Below are 15,686 nucleotides of genomic sequence, written 5' to 3'. Positions count from 1 at the left end.
GAAAGTCTGCCATCTTCACATGTTCTATCGTTTTGCTTTTGTCGAGGAAAATAAGTCCACAGGAATTTTGACAATCATTATCAGGGATAGCTGCATCAAGTGCACATACATGAATAAAATCCCCGTCCCCTGGTCCCCAACTTTGGGATAATACTACCATACATAATACATTCGCTCGTGCTGCAATTTGGAGAGGCGTCTTTGCCAGTGTACTGGCTCTCAAAAATACGTTTAACCCTCGGCCGATTCCTGCGTAAGGGACTAACAGACAGCAAACCTTATACGCGGCAGGTGTCCATGCATTTTCCCCCGGAAGAGAGCGAACAGTTGTTGCATGAATAGCACTAAAGAATAATTAGCTCATCATCGAGAGTATTGCTGTGCATTTTACTAATTTCTGAGATAAAAAAAATGACACGTTGTACCATCGGGGCTTCGAGCAGTGAACACTTAGATCGCTATTGTGGGTGCCAACAGGTCCGTTAGTAGAATTAGTGGCATCCTGAACGTCCATAGAAAGATTGCACTTATTGCTACGAGAATAACATTCGAGTAGTAAATTGCCATTATTGCGATCGCATCAAAATCATACTCTTGATATCAGAAACAAGATTATCAATTTGTACAAGAACGATAGCATTTCTCCCATAATGCGCAGTTTTAGATCTGTATTTCCCCCGTGGAGGCAGTGCCTACAACGCGGGAGAAACAATAAACCTAGCCTTACTTTCCGCACGCCATGTTTTGCCGACACCAATCACGAGGTGTAGAAAGATGAAGCTAAGATTTCGCGCTGCATTCCAGTAAGAACGGGGTAATTGACAGGAGTAACACGTGTAAAGCCACGATTTAGGCACCTCAATATTCTGCCATCACGAAATTCCTTTCTGCGATTATTTCCCCACTCAAATATCCTCGATAGTAACCAAAATATTTCTTTAAACGGACTGCTCGTCTGTTAAGTGAAGTATTCAGCCAATCACTCAGCTACTCTTCCTCGATGGTCGCCCTATTTTCCTATTCTTAGAGACAAACTCAAGATGAAGCTTATGTGCAGAGTTGTCAGGACCAAAACCTTGGACTGTTCTACTCCATTGTCAAGAGACGTTCGAATAATTAGTCATATATTAACCTAGCTCCAACTCCGAGCTCTACATGATGCTCGTTTTAAATCGCGCAATCTTTTCTATGTATTGCAGCCCAAGTACAGCGTTCTCATCTTGAGGTTTCAGTTCTAGACTTTTCCTTGCCCCAGCTTGATCATGCCACTCGAGGTGTGGCAAGAAACCAACAGTGATCAACAAGTTCCAAAATTTCCCTTGAGGATATGGCAAGAAGACAAATACAATGATAATCTCGCGCGTCCACAGCAATTTCTTTTCATTCCTTACTGCTGGTAAAGATATGAGAAATTACTTTTAGTAAAAAACTCAAGTTTTCATTCGCCTAAACCGGCGAGGAATGACGTAAATTCTGTATCTGCACCTACATCTCTTGCAAATCTCTTCCGAAACCACATTTCCAAATCAATAAATTTACAATGGCACACTGGAATTGATTCTGTGCCCCAGGTAGCCATCCCAATTCCGTGCTCCGTCCAATCCTTTAATTTATCATCTTTGTGAGATGCACTGAATAGATCTATCGAATCTCCTAATATACTAGTACATCCAAAACAGGTACTAATATGATATGTATAAGAGCATACCGCGATTGCACTCTTCAGAATTCCAGGCATTGCAAGCGGATTGAGCAAAGGATCAGTATTATATGAGCGATTCGAAAAGTTATTTTCTGCTAGCCGACATATCTGACCAGCATTCCAAAGGGCGGTACGGGGGTGTGGCGAAAACATCCAGCTACCTAGACGCAATCTTGTTCTCTGTATAGCCAAACCGGCTCCAGGACGACATTTGAAGCAGCATCCTTGTCGCTGTAAGAGCTTTAGTGGCGCATGAACTGTGAGGGCCGATATGTGCCATAGCATGCGGTTCAGTTGTGGAAATATGCGATCGTCATCGGTCCCAATAGAACTGATCGATTGGGAATAATCTTCCATTCTTGTACGCCAACGATTGAGTTGAAAGCCCCATCGATGAACTGGGTCGCTTCTCTTTGGATCCGTCATCAGCTCATCTGAATCACAACAACAGAAAGCTTCGCGAGCCGTTTCCCAAGTCCCAATCTGTAAGGAACAAAGTCCGAGATGATAGTCATTGTCAGTGAGATGATACGAGACCGACTGCTCTTCGCTACTATCAATGATATCGCGCATAAGAAAGCAGAATAAGGCTTTCTCGCGACCTGCAGGTTCATCCCATTGAAGTTTTCGCCTTTCTTCATCGGTTGCCGCAGTCCACAGCTTTGTAGACTTTGGAACGGGAATGCTGATCTCCTGATAACGAACAGACGGCGGATGATCCATAAGAACGCTCAGATAAGCATCTACTCTCAGGCTAGAAAACGCAAGTCTAGTTGTTGTCAGCATGCGTCGTAGATAGACTGTCACAGAACAGAATTCATGAGAATATTAGTACCTGTGAAGTTGTTCCTGAACCAACCAAAGATCAAATGGACAATCACCCAGCTCATAATATGTGTTCTGTCCATTGAAGATTCCAGCATGGCGACACGTTGAGATCAGTGCACCATTAAGATAAACAGCTCTTGACGACATTCCTTTGGTAGTCTGTGATGTTATCATTAGTGATTGGAAAATGATCTGAGTTCTCACTCCTGAAAATGCAGCTCACCAAAAGAGAAATTGTGTACACAACACACAAAAGAAGACCTTGGAGGTTTTGGAGCGACGATTGATCAACCTCCTTGTCAAAAGAGAGATTGAGTTCCTATAAATGTAAATTAGAAATAGTAGGAAAAAATATTCAGAGGTATCAATTACTAATCGAGCAGCTAATATTGCTTCAAATACATCCGACGCAAGTTGTTCATGCCTCTGACTTCCATCCAACCAATTCGCAAGCGTTAGCATAGAGCCTAGCAATATCGGTGAAACATTTTGAAAATTGAATGTTGGAGCGTGTAAGACGGGCCAGGATGGATGAATTTTAGTGAAATAGACTTCGAGAAGATGGCTCAGATGATCTTGATCCTGATTCAGTGTTCTACGTAACTTCGACAAATGATCTTGCTCAGAAGATAATGATGATAAAGGTGATTGTGATGACAATTTTGACCTGGTCATGTCACTAGATTCAGCATCATAATGCATTGCATTCATCCGAGACTTGTGTGGATCATTGAGAGCATGCATAGAGATTGAAGCATCGTCAGACAGAGGTATATGAAATGAATCTGTAAGGTTGCCTCCCGCTGACTGCTGTTGATCCCAAGAAAAGTCCCCGCTGGGGATACCCTCACTTTGAAAGAAAAGCTCAAGAGTCTCATCGGAATATGGAGGTAAAGACAACGATGAGTTTTCAGACTGAAACCAGGGATGTGAAAGATCAGAGTCTTGATTCCAATTGTGAGCATTGACCACGCTGTTCCCGATGATAGTCTCATTCACACCCACACCATCGGCTTCCATACGATTAGTCCCACCATCAATCAATCGACTACATTCTGTTGATGTACGAATACATGATCGACAAGGTGATGTGTCATCACACTTGAGCTTTCGCTCATGGCAGGATGTGCATGCGACCATTGTACGTTTAGTGCTTGAATTTTGAGCATGATGATCTAGATGCCTCTTCAACACGTCACTGAGTGAATTGTTAGCAAGGGCTAGTTTATTTGTTTGAGATATTGAAGTGCTAAATTACCTCCGCGCATATCGACGACCACATACATGACATTCATGCTGAAGGTTAGGATCATGTGACTTCATGTGCCGAGTAAGGTGTTCTTTGCGACTGAAGAGCTTTCCACATCCAGACACATTGCATTTGATGCGCTTTGCTATTGGTTGTGTCTGAGCTGGAGATAACGCGTCTCCTGCTTGTGGGATGACAAATGCAGTGGGAGAAGTTTGTGTCATCTTTTTTGTACGCAAGTTGTTGCCGGTGGATTGAAATAGATGTGGTCAAGTAAATGGGAAAGAATATGAAGTGCGAAGTCCAAAGAGGAGTAAGACATTCACCAATCGGTGGTTGACCGACATGCACCGCTTATTAGCCAAGCTCAGTATTTGAACACGAAGGCAAGAGAACTGTGATTTTCACAGTAGCAAGTATGGGATTCTACATCGCCAGAGATCTGGTTCGAAATAAGCACATTGGTATGATGTTGTGACTATCTGAGATTTGGCATGCCAGAATATCAGAGAAAGTGCTAACTTGACTGCTTGACTTAAGGAGAGTGTGGGTGTTTGCTGAGGAAGACGCGCGTGTAAAGCCGGAAGAGGTGCGTGTGATTATGTAAGCGGTCACCAGCCACACCCAACGTTCGCATCCCCCATTTGTGGCTGCCCAAGCCCACTGTTGGATAAGAAATAACACAAAGGATCAGGATGATGATGTGCTTCTCGAGTACCAATCTAGTAATAAGCCTCCAAGCTTACTTAATCTAAGGTCTTCTAGTCATTGGTTCGCCTGTGACTAGAATCTTCTTAGGATTGCCGTGCTTCTTCCCGTGAGCTAAAGCAAGGGTGAGCAGTTGCGTTGCCGGTGGCATGTGGCATGTGGGATGTGGCATGACCCGCAAAATTGCGCAATGCTTGTGTACAAGTTGCACCATAGAAATATGATTACAAACAGCGGCAATGTTGCAGGCCGAAACTGTTTCGTTGCCGTGAGGGATGTTTGTCATCGGGTAGCTCATCCCTCATTATACACCGAAACAAATAGTGTCTACGATGGCTATATAGTACCTACACAAGTCTACTACTTCCCAGACCAATCCATCACTCAGCAATCCGTCTTAGTCTAAATTTCAGTATCAACAACATAAACCACCACCTCAAAATCTTGACATATCTACAAAATGTCTGGAATCACGAAAGTTGCGTTGGCAGGAGTAAGATCTTATTCATTTCCTCTAACGAGCTGTCTCTAACATCTATACAGGCTTCTGGCAATCTTGGTCCAGCAATCCTCGATCAACTTGTTAAAGCTGGCTTTCAAGTCACAGTTCTTACTCGACAATCGAGTACTCACGAATTTCCATCAACTGTCACAGTCAAGGAAGTCGACTACGATTCCCTCGAATCACTCACAACTGCTCTTGCAGGACAAGATGCCGTTGTATCCACTCTCGCCTCCGCCAGTTTAGACAAGCAGCTTCTTCTCGTTGAAGCAGCAGCTAAAGCTCATGTTAAGCGCTTCATTCCCTCTGAGTTTGGATCCAATACACCTAGAGAAAACACAGGAGCCTTGCCAGTCTTCCAACCTAAAATTGCTGTCCAAAACGCCCTCAAGAAGCATGCTTCTAGCGAATTTTCATACACTCTCGTGGTAAACGGCGCATTCCTTGATTGGGGTCTCTTAGTTGGATTCATCATGAGTCCAAAGGGAAAAAGCGTCACACTTTATGATGGTGGCAATCGAACTTTCAGTACCACTACCCTCCCAGACATCGGACGAGCTGTAGTTGGTGTACTTAAGCACCCAGAAGAGACAAAAAATCGCGCAGTCTATGTCCAAAGTTACGCAACTACCCTGAAGAACCTTGTGGAGCTTGGAAAGAAGGTTCTAGGATCAGATGGTTGGACTGAGAATGTTGCGTCAGTTGATGATATCGTAGCGGGCGCATGGGAAGAATTGAAGAAACCACAGCCGGACCCACATAAGTTCGCCATGCCTTTCATTATTGCTTCCATCTGGGGTGAGGGATATGGATCGAACTTCGAGGCCTATCACAAATTGGACAATGATCTCTTGGGAATCAAACAATTAACTGAGCATGAATTGGAGGAATTAATCAAGAGTTCGGCATAGATAAACTGCAACCTTATTGCTTCTTTGTACGTTACATATGCAAATAATGGAAGTAACATAGTATCATAATTTAACGCTGATTAACTAAATCTTTTGAGGTGCATGATAAACCATTTGCGAACGATATAATGTATTTTTCTTCTGAATTTTAAGTTTTCATGGATCCATCGTCCAGAGCATGCTGACGACCCATAAATCTTTTTGGAATCATTCATTCTTATTGTAAATGACAAGGTGATTGTATCACGTACTTATTAAATTCTATCTAGATGTTCAGAAATTCAATGACATATTCAAACCAGTCTATATGAAATGTATGAAATTATGAGAGGAATCTAAGAGGCATCACAGAACTGTGAACTCCATAGCCGGACTATGAACGCTGTCCCAAGGTACAACCGACAACAATCAAAATAACTAAACATAAGCATAACAAAAAGGTCCATCGATCGTCGAAACCAGACTTTGGATCTTCTGTTTCGGTGCCAAAATCCCGAAATCAACTAATGTATCAAGTGTAATGTTCGCACTCGGGGGTACTAGAAACAGAGATTAGTAACAATTCATTTTTAACCCTCCACCCCATCCAAAGCTCTACTCACTGTTAAACGCCGTCCCAGTTCCATAAACCATCTTTGTCCTGTCACCCGCATCTAAATTCTGCCACAAGCCCCAGACTTTATCCACCATAGCATGGTGCAGCCAAAAGGCTGGATCCCCTGCACTAGCATACGCATCTAGACCCAGCCCGCCCATTGAGAAATGACCACCTGCGTGAACTCCATCTAATGCTTCGAGGTTTGTATCGAATGTTCCTAAATCTGGACTACTTTGAATGAGTCTCACAACATCGGAAGGCTTCGTATTATTAGACCAAACCGATGAGATATCGCGCGATAAACATCGAGGGTTGTATCCCAGACCGTGATCGGGACCATAGGGAGCGTAAGCGATGGGACCGAGATTTACAGTATAGTTATTTGAGAAAGGACCGGATATACAACCACCACCGGTAGCAGGGGGCATATCTAGAGTAATTCCAAATGCGGAGATGGTCGTACTAGTACGATTAGGTATAACAGCACCATTACTTCCCATGGATGCCGGGGAGCCGTCGAAAACGCTGGATTTCCGCGGATCTTCCCAGGAGAGTGTCCAGTCCCAGTAGGGCTGGTATCCTTTGTAACCGCATTCTTCACGGAGGGCTTTTTCGTAGAGATATAGTAGGTAACGATGGAAATGAAGAAATAGGCCCTGTCTATCATTAGAGATCGCCATTTCTGTCTTCCGGACAAAAGAACTTACGCTGAAGTGAACATAAGGTGTCACTTTGATATGGGTAGCGCGAAATCATCATATCGACTTCGTGCACCAGGAACATCTTCTTTCGCGCTTCTGGGAGGCTTTGATTGTAAGCATTGAACTGCCTTTATATAATCTTTACGAGATAGTTCTGAGAGTGATCCCCTGAAAGACAATTCAATAATCATTCAAATTAAGTGCCGTTGAATCGTACCATTCTTGACGATAGACTATATTTTGAGATGTGCATCCTACTCTGTTATGCTTGGTCGAAGTTTTGATGTATTGATCATATTTATCTTGCCATTTGTCAATTTGTTTAAAAGCCACGGCTTGGGTGTCATCATAGCCATGCCCGTAACCTGCAGAAATGAATGGGATATTTGCTGAGAGAAAAAAATAAGAAAATGTAGCGAATCTCATTTTGACAACCAAGATTCATCTATCACAAATTAGATCTCAGAAACTTGTCTGGGAGAACATTGGTATTTGTAGATGAGAAGTCTTCTTTTTGATTAAGTCATATCAGAGTGAAAATTTCCAATCCCACAGAAAGTTCTAATCTCGCCCACTCATTCTTAAATTTCTCAGCCGCGAACGCCTTAAATAAAAGCCCGCCTCATCGCTTCCTTCAATGAGCCCGAGGAATAATTGTGTTTCGTCGTAGGATTGTCTCCGCGAATTCCACCGACTCAACTAATACTTATCCTATGTCAACCCCTCGGCCTAACTATGATTATTATAGCCGTTGCAATTATATATAAACATTCAGCTCGGATCTCTAACGACGATTCTATCCCAAGAATAGGTCAAAAAGCTGCTCAAAGGACTCGTTCTGAGGTCAGAAGCCGGCGATTTCAAAGCCTCACCCAAATTTTGAGACAATGCCATCCCAGTGTTATATCAAAAGATTCCTCGTGTAAAGACTCTTGGCAAATAAGAAAAAGTGAAGCCAAGATCCTTCATCAAAATTCCAAGACCGAGTATGACTGCCTGTCCACGAGTTACAAAAACGTTCTGGCATTAAAAGCCGACGTATAAGCGTTCAGCAAATAGGGATATATGAAAGAGATGCTGACGCTCGTCATCGGGTTTTGCAATAGAAGGCTAAGACACGAAGCGAGGGGGCTGTGGCGGGGAAGTCTGCGAGCTCGCTGTAAGCCATCGGTAACAACATCATCATGTCTCACGCCCCCCACATTGCGCCGAGATTAGGGAAACCCCTGAGCCAAGAATTTCTGTCAGAGTCGGTGAGCTACCATAACGCTTCCCAGGTTCTATAGCCTTCCAAGACATGTGGATTGCAGGTAACATTTTCCAGATTACAACGAGTATGAAGGCCAACTTCTGGAGATCATAAATTTTTCACTCACTTATATCACCTCAAATATCCACCTCACCTAGTGTACTCTCATCTACGTTGGAGTTCGTCTCCCAGCCCTATATTCAATCAAAATGAAGTTCACTGCCACTCTTACAATTTATGCTACGTTAGCTGTGACAGCGTTTGCGCACAGAAGAGAATCCCTTCAACGCTGCTCAACCAACTCAGTCCTACCATGTATATGTCCTGCAGGTACAGATTACTGGGAGTCTTCTACGTGGTCTGTAGTTGGAGCCAGTGCAAACGATGTTAAGGATCTAATCATGGATTGTGAGTGAGGACTTCTGTACTGATAGGTTTGATACTAATCTCTGCTTCAACAAGACTATAACTCCGCTTGGCTCGGAGTAACACCTTATGAGACCCGTGGTCCGGATAACAAGCCCGGCGTTTCCATTCGCACCTCCTATCTACCAACAAAAGTAGGCACATATAGTATTTCAGAGAAGGTAAATATGTCCATATTGACTACCAAGTTCTACGATCACCTGGCCTGGATTGAAGAAACTCTAATATCGCCCTTTATAGTTAACAGACCTCAAGATCGACTCTCGCGGTGGATTTATTGAAAAATTCGAGCAACTTTCTTCCACTATTCCCGTGGCGTACAATTCTGGCAATGGTTCTTTCAGTGGATATTGGGTTACTTTGGAGAGTACTTATATTTTCAAACACGAAACAGCTATAAGATGGAGTATCTATGCCTGTGAGACAGGACATGCGAGAAGTATGTGACTCCAAAATCTCTTTCTCATGCAAGTAAAAAGTTCTAACGCCGTTATACAGATTTCGCTGTTTTTCATGAGAATGCGTTGAAAAATGTGAGTAGTGTCTTGACAGCGCAGGGCAAAATAAAGGGCATAAATCTACAGCCGTATTCCGTCCAGAACTTCTAGAGTTGTTTTTGGGAAAGAAGAGAGCATTAAAGATGGCTTTGTATGACTAGTAATGGATATTAATTGAATGGGCAAACGGCGAATGTACTGCTAATAATCGAAATGTAGCTTTCACTGTATGAGCACACTTCATAGCTACACGCTCACGTCTGAATTTAAGGAACTTTATTGAGATACTATTTCTGTGGTGATTTTGATGGTAGGTATTTATTGTGAAAGTGAAAGTGTGCGATTATTAGCTTACATGTTCATACGGATGTTGGATGATAAACGCATATTGGGAACTGATTTAAAAATTTACTTGTAGGAACAAACATCTTCCTAGAAGGTTAGCTAAGAAAGATATATCACAAAGTTCTTCATCTTAAGTTTGAGATTGAGGTATGCGGATGGAATAGACATTAGATTTGACCTAGTAACTCTCTTGATTGATGGATCCGTCAGCCGTCGGACCTTTAGTCAATTGTGATTTTGCCTCACGAATCAAATAACACGACCTGTAAGAAAGATGAGATGAGAAAGAACCATAAATCAATTTGTATTTATCCTCGAAGAAGACACTGGCCATTAAAATGTTTTCCTAAAGCTGACCTTGCTCTCTAGCATGCGTGTCATCCTCCGCCCAACCCTCCCGGGTATCTTTCGGTATGCGTATGAAGATCACGCTCATAATGAGGGAAACACTTGCCAAACCGACTCCCAAGTATGCGGCACTATGATAACCCTTTAGAAGATTATCACCATTGTCATTGGTGTTCACCTCTACAGTTCCAGCGATACCCAAACCAGTGCTCAATCCATAACCAAGGAGTGTGCCTATTAATGAACCTGCGACACCTTGATGCTTCATTGAAACGGTGTTACATGCGATGATCTGAGCGCTGGTGGTGATCAGATCAATGGTAAAAGCCGATATGAACATTGCGGGAAATGCCATCGCCCAGTAAGTGAGATTTGCAGGAATAGTTGAAAGAAGGACGTTGATAATGACCATTGCCGAACATCCCAAGCCAATTATGACCTGTGCTGATACTCGAGGAACCAGCCACGCTGCGAGAAAAGCGGTTGCACAACCAACGATAGTAAGTGGCAAGTACTGCACACCAGTAAGAATGAGACTGTCTCCGCGAATGTTTTGCATATATGCATTCATGTACCAAAAGAAGATACCCAGGCTCATGAAGGAAAAGAAAACGGTCAACATCAAAAGTCCGAATGAGGGGGCCTTCCAGATGTTGAATGGTAGAATTGGTTCCTTGGCGACTTTCATTTCCCAGTATACGAAGCCGGCAAAATGAAGGACAGACACCAGGAGAAGTGCGATCTCGTAAGGACTGTTCCATCCAACAAGTGGTGCTTGGCTGTGAAAATGTTAGATTTTTCTGTATATAATAATGAACTTCCACAACATACTTCCAAACAAAGTTCAAAAGAATAAGAGCAGCGACTCCCAGGTAAGAGCCAATCCAGTCCACGGTGCCTCTTGGATCAATGGGAATATCCGCATCAACTGCCATGATAGCAACTCCGTAAACAACGAATCCAAGTAGACCACTAATTACTATCAGCAAGTGAGACTCATGAAGTATCAAGGCAGCTTACAGCATAAAGAAGAGCCATTTCCAATCAGAAAGCTGGATGATGATCGCACCGATGAGAGATCCACCAGCAGCGCCAACTGGTGCCATGGCGCCAAATAAAGCAAAACTCAAATTTCGCTTCTTTCCAGGCGGGAAAGTGATACCTAGCAAAGCCACAATATTTGGTATCATCAGACCACCGCCTATTCCACATAATCCTCTCATGATACACATCGATATCAAATTGTCGGAAAATCCACCACACAATGCCCAGAGAGTCCACCAAACACAACCAGCGGTGAAGACGTTCTTGTGGCCATAGACGGCGCCTAGACGACCTCCTTTAAAAATAACGACATGTCAGCTATCCTCATGCCGACTTTTACATAACGATGCAATCTCATGGGTGGTCTTACCAATTAAAACGAAAGTTCCTTGAGTTAAAGGGTACGAGGCAACGATCCAAACCGACTGAGCTTCTGTTGCTCCCAATGATGCTCCAATAGCAAAACTAGAATTAATACCGGCCCCCAAAGGGATCATTTGAACTAGTTGGGTTAAGGTGATAAAAACCATGAAGACGTTCTGTCTTAGCAGACTGGGCATTTCGATTTTTGGCGGTGTACTACTACCATGTTCGAGAAATGCATCACTCGAAGGAGAAGCATTATAGCTTTCCTTGTTGTTCTCTTCTCCTGAAGCAGGTGGTGAGCGGGAGGGCATCATGATAGTACTCTCGCTGGTAGGGCGCTCCATAATTGGTGAAGTGTTGTGGTCTATTGAAGAAGAGACAAGCTGGAAAACTTTTTGCACCGTAGTTGTATGGAATCAGGCCAGATAGTTATCAAGAAGAATTGGTCGTTTGCACAGCATAGATACGATGGACTGAGGAGTCTCGAAATGTAGGCATATTTGCATATTTCACCTAGTACCTATTGATGGCTAATGAATGCAGCCGCAACAATACCTGCTCACCCCACACGAGAGATACAGAACCTATCTAATATTGAGCCGAGGGGTTTGTGTGGCCATGATTTCTAACATTATTTGCAAGTTCTAACACATGGGTGGATTTTTTGGATGGCCTGGCGATATGTGGGATGCCGAGGACATTCTGAGGCTAGGCTCTAATAGTACTAGCGTCATCCCCTCCTAGAACCTCATGCCAAGCAACTCCTAACCTTCTACATTCCTAAATAATCCAAAGGTGCATACATATCTGCATACATATCTGCATACACGGTGCTCAGCCTCTCATGAATATTACACGGCGAAGATGCAGTATTCCATCTCATCACGACCGCCGTGGGACGAGCCTCGAGTACGAGCCTCGAGTGTCAACTCCAACACCTTCAAATACAAATGACAAGATTTGTCTTGCAAAACGTACAATGCTAACTGCGATTGATTCTATTTCTACTCCCTAGTCGATTATCACTTTCCCAAAATACCACAAATCGCAACTCCAATATGGCAGCAATTAAAGTTGACAGCCAACAGCGCTATCATAACACGTCCGCGGCTTATGTGCTCCCAAAAGCAAACGAGTAGGTTCATTGTCTTCAATCGCTGAAAGTCCTACTAATATCATTGCCGCAGTGTCATTGAGCAGGATCGACTTGATACTCAGGCAGCTGCTATTGTCGAGATGATTGGCGGCTTTCCTCTGTTGGCTCCATTGCAAACACTGAATAACATCTCCAAGGTGGTTGAGTAAGTTGGGTTGGTTCTTAAATTATGAATGAGCTAATTGAGGGACTCACTTGCATGCTTCATGGGATTGCTGACTTTTGGGTGTTCTAGTATTGGCTGTGGTACTGGTGTAGCGACCATCCAGATTGCTACCATCTTGCCATCTGCCACCATTTACGGTCTCGACCTAACCCCAGTTCCAGAGGAGTCAAGGAGAATGGCACCGGGTAATGTGGTCTGGGCTCAAGAAAATGTATTGGATGTTGACTACAACCAACCTGATGGTGGTATTTTAAGCCGCGAGATATTCAAACCGGGAGAATTGGATTATGTCTTCGGCCGCATGCTTTTCTTAGGCATCAGCAACTGGCCAAAGTACTTTTCAACCACGTCACATGCTTTGAGGTCTGGTGGCATAATTGAGCATCAGGATTTAGATTGGAAATTTTATCGCGTCGGGACCTCAGAGTGTGTGAGCGACGATTGGGAGTGGCACAAAGCAATTTTATCCGGGGCTCAAAAGTCCGGATTATCGACAACTTCTGGCTCTGGGGCAGCAGCACTTATGACAGATTGCGATTTGGAAGTGATCAACGTCCAAAGTTTTGAGTTTTCATTTTCGGTGTCAAGCAGAACGCCTAAAAGTCAAGCAATGGCGAGATATGTCCAAGCTAAATTGATACCACAGTATCCGGAATTACTTCGCAAAATGCTTGGAGCTATTGACATTAGTGGGGAGAAATTGGAGACATTAACCAGAGCATGTCTTCATGACATCAGTTCTGAGGAGGGCTTGTACCAGAAGTATACCGTCACTATTGCAAGAAAGGCATAGCCATAGGATACTTCGAGGCACACGAATAGTTCTATAATCACTTTATTACGTCGCAAATCACATTTTGTAAAAGATGTTAAATTTTCACTGTCTTTATGTCGCTTAGCCATACAACTACCAACTCTAAATGTGTGTAGCTTGTAGCACTTTCACATGAGCTTCTTTCAAAAACAGCCAGAACAAATCTCTTATTTTTGGTTACATTATGCTTACACAGTGTATGAATTTGCACATTACTGGTGATCAATTATTCACTAAGCTTCACATATGGCTCGATTGTGAATTGGAGTATACCAAATTAGTGCTTAGATTTTGGGCAGTATTGTTCTCTCACGTTTCTCGCAGTTTCTTTCACCTCGAGGTAAAATTTCAGGTTACCTGTTCAGCTCCTGCTGGCTTATGTGATAGTTCCTCCGGTGTCGGGTCATACTCTATTGAAGCCAAGAATCCTGATAGCCATTAGTATGGCAACTACTGTCCGACAAAATCTACCGCAAGACAAATTTCTATGATGACCCGATTACGTTTGAACCTCTTACTTGCATATTCGGTTAACTCTGTTGTGGAACTACAAACCTGACTGAAATCAGCATAACTATGTGAACCAAGTTCAAATGGTGAATGTGGGGAAACTGGTATAGCCTATCACAATGAAGAAGTTGTGCCGTTAAATTCTACTCACTTGGGATTTGAAGACACCAAAAAAAGTGCTCTAGAAGTCATCAACTGTACCAATTTTGGATATGTTACCTATCAGCCGATTTTTATCAGTCGAGCAGATATAGACAAAAAACAGGGCTGAGTGTGTGGTTTCTGGTGCATACACCACATCTCGTTCATGCAAACAATCGGAAAAGTCTCGCAAATGAACTTGCATTGTCATACCCGAAGAAGCTCAATTCTCGGCACCTGCCAAATTCATTGTCTGAACGCTGTATAAGATTTATCCTTCATCCCTTGTTTTGCCTCTCAAGATTTAACATAAATACAGAAACTCATACGGTGGATCAAACCTTAAGATATCAAAAGATGTCACTGGAAGAAAGGATCGGCAAAGAGGCATCGATCAAAATGATACCTTCGCACTTCGACCAACAAAAGGCTTGTTCGAAGGATCTCATCTCACTCTTGGCCGAGTATCTTTGGCCTCTATACTAGAAGCGTACTATTCTCTGTAATTTTCAATTCTACACTTCCGAAATATTCATTTGCGCAGGTTTATGTACCTTACGAACCCGGAGCCATCTCTGGAATCTCACACGAGCACTTTTTTGGACGTTTTTCAATTGTTCGGGCATCAGTGCAAGTGTGTATTCCGGACCGGAGCAAATTTGAATGCTTTGTTTTAATTCTATTGTTTCCTAGTGAGGGCTTTTTGATGGTGAAAAGAATGGGGCTCTGGCAATCGACCAAAACTATTGTCTTGCCCGTACGAGCCCAAATTTTTTCAGTGCAACAGATGAGGAGTCTGTAAGGGTGACGTTACCTACAATAGATCCTTAGATCTTCCTGTGCAGTAACTAACCGCATTGAGGCTTTTAATTGTACACCCTTGATTGGCGTTTGTCTCGCCCAGAAATTTTATGGCACATAGCCTGTTCTGGCGTCTCTTCACATTATTTCAATAGCTATTCAGTATGGTGACACTATCTTTCACTCTCTCAGATCCTTCAAGGCTTTGGCTAGGCGTAAGCTGAGATTTCTGCAATGCATATGTCAGGAGTTCTTGGACCTGTTGGTTAGGGTTTCCCACTAAAAGAAATCATGGAGGCTTCAGCTCCCCTTCCTTGAAACAGATTGAAGGATTCTACTCTCATGTGAGGGAAGTAAATACGGTCATAAAACAACACTCGGCTCATGTGGGATAAAACATACTATGAAAATGGATCATGCTTACCTGTTTGCTTGGGGTATAAGGAATGACGTTACTAAATTGTAACGGGTCTTGTCTCCACGTGAAGTCCTTACAGTCGGAAAGGGTTTTCAGAATAAGCTTACTCGGGGAATTATCCTGCCATCTTAAGTTCTCGAAAGATGCCTACAATATTTCGCGTCTTAGTTGAGACATGGCACTGGCTAGGACTGCCGTATCGATGA

The 15,686-nt window shown here is 43.1% G+C and overlaps 6 protein-coding genes across 6 annotated transcripts; 3 read left to right on the top strand and 3 right to left on the bottom strand.

Moving 5' to 3' along the window:
• Nucleotides 1–522: 522 nt before the first annotated feature.
• BCIN_03g00710 (hypothetical protein) lies at nucleotides 523–4,463 on the bottom strand. The gene is made up of 5 exons (XM_024691696.1): nucleotides 3,789–4,463; nucleotides 2,903–3,728; nucleotides 2,754–2,849; nucleotides 2,538–2,689; nucleotides 523–2,471 (listed from the first exon to the last, which is right to left on the bottom strand). Exons 1-5 carry the CDS (start codon nucleotides 4,001–4,003, stop codon nucleotides 1,439–1,441), a joined length of 2,322 nt encoding a protein of 773 aa, XP_024547467.1. The 5' UTR covers nucleotides 4,004–4,463; the 3' UTR covers nucleotides 523–1,438.
• Nucleotides 4,464–4,630: 167 nt separating this feature from the next.
• On the top strand, nucleotides 4,631–5,987 carry BCIN_03g00700 (hypothetical protein). The gene is made up of 2 exons (XM_001559423.2): nucleotides 4,631–4,980; nucleotides 5,031–5,987. The coding sequence occupies exons 1-2, from the start codon at nucleotides 4,948–4,950 to the stop codon at nucleotides 5,898–5,900; spliced, it is 903 nt and encodes a 300-aa protein (XP_001559473.1). The 5' UTR covers nucleotides 4,631–4,947; the 3' UTR covers nucleotides 5,901–5,987.
• Nucleotides 5,988–6,437: 450 nt separating this feature from the next.
• Nucleotides 6,438–7,289, bottom strand: BCIN_03g00690 (hypothetical protein). The gene has a single exon (XM_024691695.1). It carries the CDS (start codon nucleotides 7,176–7,178, stop codon nucleotides 6,495–6,497), a length of 684 nt encoding a protein of 227 aa, XP_024547466.1. The 5' UTR covers nucleotides 7,179–7,289; the 3' UTR covers nucleotides 6,438–6,494.
• Nucleotides 7,290–8,551: 1,262 nt separating this feature from the next.
• BCIN_03g00680 (hypothetical protein) lies at nucleotides 8,552–9,556 on the top strand. The gene is made up of 4 exons (XM_024691694.1): nucleotides 8,552–8,856; nucleotides 8,911–9,035; nucleotides 9,115–9,313; nucleotides 9,373–9,556. The coding sequence occupies exons 1-4, from the start codon at nucleotides 8,658–8,660 to the stop codon at nucleotides 9,480–9,482; spliced, it is 633 nt and encodes a 210-aa protein (XP_024547465.1). The 5' UTR covers nucleotides 8,552–8,657; the 3' UTR covers nucleotides 9,483–9,556.
• Nucleotides 9,557–9,866: 310 nt separating this feature from the next.
• Nucleotides 9,867–12,092, bottom strand: BCIN_03g00670 (hypothetical protein). The gene is made up of 4 exons (XM_001559426.2): nucleotides 11,479–12,092; nucleotides 11,085–11,403; nucleotides 10,896–11,036; nucleotides 9,867–10,843 (listed from the first exon to the last, which is right to left on the bottom strand). The coding sequence occupies exons 1-4, from the start codon at nucleotides 11,816–11,818 to the stop codon at nucleotides 10,063–10,065; spliced, it is 1,581 nt and encodes a 526-aa protein (XP_001559476.2). The 5' UTR covers nucleotides 11,819–12,092; the 3' UTR covers nucleotides 9,867–10,062.
• Nucleotides 12,093–12,268: 176 nt separating this feature from the next.
• Nucleotides 12,269–13,780, top strand: BCIN_03g00660 (hypothetical protein). The gene is made up of 3 exons (XM_001559427.2): nucleotides 12,269–12,609; nucleotides 12,662–12,775; nucleotides 12,866–13,780. The coding sequence occupies exons 1-3, from the start codon at nucleotides 12,533–12,535 to the stop codon at nucleotides 13,587–13,589; spliced, it is 915 nt and encodes a 304-aa protein (XP_001559477.1). The 5' UTR covers nucleotides 12,269–12,532; the 3' UTR covers nucleotides 13,590–13,780.
• Nucleotides 13,781–15,686: the final 1,906 nt, after the last annotated feature.

The sequence above is a fragment of the Botrytis cinerea genome, chromosome 3, assembly GCF_000143535.2.
Source record: "Botrytis cinerea B05.10 chromosome 3, complete sequence".
Classification (NCBI taxonomy): Eukaryota; Fungi; Ascomycota; class Leotiomycetes; order Helotiales; family Sclerotiniaceae; genus Botrytis; species Botrytis cinerea.
Note: the sequence above shows the minus strand (reverse complement) of the source record. Positions and strands in the feature narration are given on the sequence as shown.